General features: G+C 41.8%; 1 protein-coding gene across 4 annotated transcripts in view; it reads left to right on the plus strand.

Annotated features, from left to right (window-relative positions):
* The window catches only part of LOC129813737 (dystrobrevin alpha-like), a 43857-nt gene that overhangs the window by 12077 nt on the left and 25436 nt on the right, over nucleotides 1–6344 (plus strand). For all 4 annotated transcript variants that reach the window (XM_055866213.1, XM_055866211.1, XM_055866210.1 and 1 more), the window contains exons 4-10: nucleotides 117–330; nucleotides 2367–2452; nucleotides 3052–3206; nucleotides 3422–3527; nucleotides 3997–4163; nucleotides 4537–4661; nucleotides 5883–5966. In XM_055866213.1, the coding sequence (XP_055722188.1) occupies nucleotides 117–330; nucleotides 2367–2452; nucleotides 3052–3206; nucleotides 3422–3527; nucleotides 3997–4163; nucleotides 4537–4661; nucleotides 5883–5966 (937 nt within the window). The remainder of the gene's footprint in view (nucleotides 1–116; nucleotides 331–2366; nucleotides 2453–3051; nucleotides 3207–3421; nucleotides 3528–3996; nucleotides 4164–4536; nucleotides 4662–5882; nucleotides 5967–6344) is intronic.

A 6344-nucleotide genomic window follows, 5' to 3' on the forward strand; every position in this document is an offset into this window, starting at 1 on the left:
GTGATATCCTGTGTTTGATAGTAATAGTTGTAAAGTTCTCTCTAAAAAATGACCGCTAAAAGAGAACAGTGTCCATGCATTTCTATTGGATTCTACTCCATTCTGTTCTTTTACAGTCCATTTGGTGGACATATGGAACGTGATCGAGGCGTTCAGAGAGAACGGTCTGAACACCATGGACCTCAACACAGAGTTCACTGTGGCTCGCCTGGAAGCAATACTATCGACCATCTTCTACCAGCTCAACAAGCGCATGCCCACCACACACCAGATCAATGTGGAACAGTCCATCAATCTGCTACTCAACTTTCTCCTTGCTGCCTATGACCCGTGAGTATCCACCATCACCTCATTACTGTGGGATGTTCACTGAGCATGATGATGGGCCGTTTTTCTCTAGTTGAGAGTGTGTGTGCGTGTGTCCTTTATTTGAAGTGAAGTGTTGATATGTGATAAATCTGTCCACAGTACACACAGTCTTTCATGGAAGAATGGAAGTCCAGACTGACTGTTGTTATAACGATGCAATAGTCTCACAATGTTCTTGTGCCATTGATTCTTCTTTACTTCTGATGAAAGACAAGAGAAAGTAAACAGTAAAAAGTGAAGTGCAATTGGGTCCTTTTTGCTTGTTTTAAGTTTTTTTTTGTCTTTTTTAACTAGGCAAGTCAGGTAAGAACAAAGTCTTATTTACAGCCTAGGACAGCCTAGGAACAGTGGGTTAACTGCCTTGTTCAGGGGCAGAAGGACAGATTTTTACCTTGTCAGCTTAGGGATTTGATGTAGCAACCTTTCGGTTACCGGCCCAACACTCTAACCACTAGGCTACCTGCTGCCTCAGGCAGGCTGCACAGGTTGCACAGAGCAACTTAAAGGGATAGTAAGAATTTTGGCAATGAAGTCCTTTATTTACTTCCCCCAGAGTCAGATGAACTCATGGATACCATTTTTAGGTTTCTGAATCCAGTATGAAGGAAGTTAAACATAGTTTTGTGAACCAATGCTAACTACGGTTAGTGCAATGACTGGAATTCTATGGTATTTACTAGCATGCTAGCAGTTACCATAGACTTCCAGTCATTTCTCTAATGCTACACTACATGACCAAAAGTTTGTGGACACCTGCTCGTCAAATATCTAATTCAAAAATTATGGGAATTAATATGGAGTTGGCCCCCCCTTTACTGCTATAACAGCCTCCACTCTTCTGGGAAGGCTTTCCACTAGATGCTGGAACATTGCTGTAGAGACTTGCTTCCATTCAGCCACAAGAGCATTAGTTAGGTCAGGCACTGATGTTGGGTGATTAGGCCTGGCTCGCAGTCAGCGTTCCAATTCATCCCAAAGGTGTTTGATGGGGTTGAGGTCAGGGCTCTGTGCAGACCAGTCAAGTTCTTCCACACCGATCTCGACAAACCATTTCTGTATGGACCTCGCTTTGTGCATGGGGGCATTGTCATGCTGAAACAGGAAAGGGCCTTTCCCAAACTGTTGCCACAAAGTTGGAAGCACAGAATCATCTAGAATATCATTGTATGCTGTAGCGTTAAGATTTCCCTTCACTGGAACTAAGGGGCCTAGCCCAAACCATGAAAAACAACCCCAGGCCATTATTATTATTATTATTATCCTCCCACCAAACTTTACAGTTGGCACTATGCATTGGGGCAGGTAGCGTTCTCCTGGCATCCGCCTAACCCAGATTTGTCATCGGACTGTCAGATTGTGAAGCGTAATTCATCACTTCATAGAATGCGTTTCCACTGCTCCAGTGTCCAATGGCGGCTAGCTTTACACCACTCCAGCCCTTCACTTGGCATTGCGCATGGTGATCTTAGGCTTGTGTGGGGTGCTCTGCCATGGAAGCCCATTTCATGAAGATCTCGACGAACAGTTCTTGTGCTGATGTCGCTTCCAGAGGAAGTTTGGAACCGAAGACAGACGATTTTTAAATATATATATTTTTTAAATCCTAATACTGTGCCAGGTTGAAAGTCACTGCGCTCTTCAGTATGTTTGTCTATAGATATTGCATGGCTGTGTGCTCGATTTTATACACCTGTCAGCAACGGGTGTGGCTGATATAGCTGAAACCACTAATTTGAAGGGTTGTCTATGTAGTTTTGTATATATATTGTAGTTAGCAGTTATGCTAACGCTAGTTAGCAACTTCCTACAAACTGCACGCAGAGACATAAAAATGGTATTGACGAGTTCATCTGACTGTGGGGAAGTAGATAAAATCCTGAAGTATTCTTTTAATGTTAAAGTGTTTAAATCATTGCACGTATTATTCTCAAACTGTATATTCTTGACCTGTTCAAATTATAAAAGTGCACAAGTACTAAACACATTTCCTCTTTTAGGGAAGGCCTCGGAAAAATGTCTGTCTTTGTTGTGAAGATGGCCCTGGCAACCATCTGCGGAGGAAAGATTTTGGATAAATTAAGATGTAAGCTCACCCATTCATCTTTGTTAAGAATAATACATTGGAGAGAGAATTAACCATTTGCAGAGAATGAATTGTCAATGTTAGCTTTTTGTTAACTTATTAATAGTTATCCTGCCCAATTTAAAATGTGTTTAGTCAGTGAAGTCTTTCTCTATTGAGGAATTTAGTGATACAACAAAATTTGGTTCCAGTGGGTTTTTTCCTTGAAGTCTGTCTGCCTACACTATTGTTCCTAGATGAAAAAGAGAACAGTGGCCCTTAACCCTCCACGGCTGTGAGAAGTCATTATTTATAATTTGAAGGATAGGGTTTATTACATAATCCACCAAATCTAGTGCATCAGACAGCCGCAGCAACTCATGGGGAAAGTAAATGGAAGGTTAGGGTATTTTAGCTTATGTTTTGTGGTAATTACTATGTATTGCTACACAGCTTTAATTTGTTTTTGTTCTTTGTAAATGCAATACACAGCATGATTGCACTGTCTAATGCTGCAATTAGCTAACAATGGTGACAGCTGACAATTAATTTGATACATTTTTAAAATATATATATTTATATATTTTGCAGTAATGCCTCCCCTCCCATTTTCTTCCTAGATATTTTTTCACAGATATCAGACCCTGGTGGCATAATGGTGTATTCCCAATTCGACCAGTTTCTGAGGGAGGTTCTCAAATTGCCAATGACTGTTTTTGAGGGGCCTTCCTTTGGCTATACTGAGCAAGCCACAAGAACCTGCTTTACACAGCAGGTAAGAGTCCCCATCTACACTGAAAATTAATTAATTAATTTTCAAGTAAATGAATGAATGAATGAATAACACACTCTAGGTATAGAGACTGGATGTATGTTGTAATTGTGTATAAAACATCCTTTATAAAACTATATTTTCTTTGTAGTACTAGCTACCCCATATGCATAACCTGTATGTGATGTGTAACCCTGTCCTCTACTGCATGTCGACAGAAAAAGGTCTCCCTCAACACATTCCTGGACACGATGATGTCAGATCCTCCTCCTCAGTGTCTGGTGTGGTTACCACTCGTGCATCGCTTGGCTAATGTGGAGAATGGTGAGCCATCACCGCCACCACGGCATATTTAACACGTTCCTGGGTAGCACTGGGTATGAATTTTGTCTCACACCATCAGATTGAGCCACCACATAGTAGACACACTTGCTCAAACACACACACACACATACACACCCTTCCACCATCACATCACCCTGCCCAATCCCTCGTGATTGACAAGGTACAGAATTAGTCATTAGTCTCACCACACACACTGATGTTCACAGAACACCCTTCTTTATTTGAAGAATGCTGTCTGAGAGACCTGCAAAACATCCCAGTGCTGTTGTCTTATATAAAGATATCAGTTGCAAACCAATTTGTGTTTGTATTAACAACTTTTGGGGTGTGTGTATATGTACGCCGTGTGTGTGTGTGTGTGTGTGTGTGTGTGTGTGTGTGTGTGTGTGGACATGCATGCACATGTTGGTGTGTGTACCCCCCCACCTTGCTCCCTCCGCCCCTGCAGTGTTCCACCCGGTCGAGTGCTCCTACTGCCACAGTGAGAGTATAATGGGCTTCCGCTACCGTTGCCAACAATGTCATAATTACCAGCTCTGTCAGGACTGCTTCTGGAGGGGGCATGCCAGCGGTTCCCATAGTAACCAGCACCAAATGAAGGAGTACACGTCATGGGTAAGGGGGGTGACGGGGTGGGGAGAGGGGGAAACCAGCCAGCCAGCGATTTCTGCTCCGCTTCACCCAACACAATACAGTGCTATGGGGATGATGATGAGACTGTGGTTTGATTCCCTCACCTGTGGCAAGGAATATTACATGCAGTGTATTTCCCTTGATCTCTGATGTTCTACATGTGGCCAGATACATTTAAATGATATGGATAGGCAGTGGAGAAATGCCTTTTAGATATGGATTGTACTGTATGTGCTGTGACATTTTGGTCAATGGCATCTAATCCTATATAATATTTTGAACGTAATTACTCTGTTTTAAGTACCTCTTCTTGCCCTCTGAAATCATACATAGATTATGTTTGTGTTTCTCCCAGAAATCGCCTGCTAAGAAGTTATCTAATGCTCTCAGCAAGTCACTGAGCTGTGCATCCAGCAGAGAACCTTTACACCCCATGTTTCCTGACATGCCAGAAAAACCTCTGAACCTAGCCCACATTGTGTAAGTATGGGGTTATTCTATTCATACAGTATCACTTGTATTCAAGACCACAGTCATCCTTTTAAATTCCAGTCAATTTCAGATCCATCCCATAAACCCATACTACAGCCCCGTATCCCCAAAGTAATAACCACAATTGGTAAAACAGATGTTTAATCTTTTCTCCATTTTTCTTTGTGTTCTGGAAATGAACAATGACAATATGAAGCCACGGTCTTGTAGTGCTACAGTATCTCTTTGATGCATTACTTTTCCAACCCTTAACAGCTAAACCAAGTCATATGTAGGGTTGCTAATCCCGGGAACTTTCAATAAATGTCCTGGTTTTCCCGAAATCCCTGTTGGAAGATACCCGGAATCAGGAGAGAATAAGCAGGAAATGTAAGCCTCCAACCAGGATTTCTGGAAAACCAGGGAATTTATTGAAAGTTCCCAGAATTCTGCAACCCTAGTCAGATGTCTAAGCTGTAGTGTGGAAGAGTGGCAATGCATTCTAAAGGCTGAGAATCTGAGACAAATGTTGATTTTGACACCTACGTATATTATTTTCATGTGAAAGTGAATTCAGTTGTACCACTCACTGTAGACGTTGTAGTGCATGCATGGGTGATTGTAACAAATCTCTTTGTTCTTTTCTTGCTGGAAAATAGAGATACTTGGTAAGTTTGCTTTGAATACTTGCTAGAATATGTAGCTATTCCTTTTAATTAGATCAATTCAAGTTCTATAGAAGGTAGTGTATTATATTACTAGTAGCTAGTGCCATGTTCTTTTGTCTGCTGTTTAATCGGATCATGTTGATCCTCCAGGGTCAATCCTTAAATACTATGCCCTGTAGTTCCTCAAAGTGACACCTTCATTTTAGCACAACCAACTTGTGTGCAGTTCACTACAGGTTTCTGCATCAATTATCCCATCCCTCCTTTGCGCCACATGTGAATACCTTTTTAGGTCATGTAAACAATAAGATTATGAGGAGTTAATGACCTTCGGATGAGTGAGGAGGAAATCCACACGCAGCACACATTCTTTGTGACCTGTCACAATCAGAAACTGCAGCTATTGTGTCCCGACTCCCTAGCCCCATTCAATGCTCTTTCGGCCCTCTGAGATCTCGATGCACGCACACACAGACAAACACACACAGTTATGCAACAGTTGCTTTTCTTCCATATGATGATGGCTGTTTGAACATGATCATGTTTGTCTCCTGCACTACAGGCCTCCCAGACCAATGAATAGCACCAATGACTTCATGCTCTCCCACTCCATGCCCACATCAGGGAACCCTTACTCCACTAAGAAGTGAGTATCTGATATATCAGTCAGAAAGACTGCAATAATGCCTGGTATGCTGAGTTTTCAAAGACAGAATCAAGTTAGGTTACCTAACTGTACATATTTGTCATGAAAATGAACACTTCTAAGCCCCCTTAAAATCCACACGTCAGTATGAATCCTACTAACCAATCTTTATTTTCCTAAAATGTTTGGATGTATGCAGCTAATTTGTGGAGGTTTGTGTTGTATCACTCTTTTGTCTGGTGTAAATAGCTGCCTTATAGTACCAAGAATAATGAAGTTGAGCAGAAAAAAAACGTTGGCTAGGGCTGCTTCAGATCTGTTGAAAGGAAGGGGGTAAGTGACCCAAGCGGGCGTACTGCCTTGGAGAATGGTTTGGTG

This window comes from Salvelinus fontinalis, chromosome 17, assembly GCF_029448725.1.
Source record: "Salvelinus fontinalis isolate EN_2023a chromosome 17, ASM2944872v1, whole genome shotgun sequence".
Classification (NCBI taxonomy): Eukaryota; Metazoa; Chordata; class Actinopteri; order Salmoniformes; family Salmonidae; genus Salvelinus; species Salvelinus fontinalis.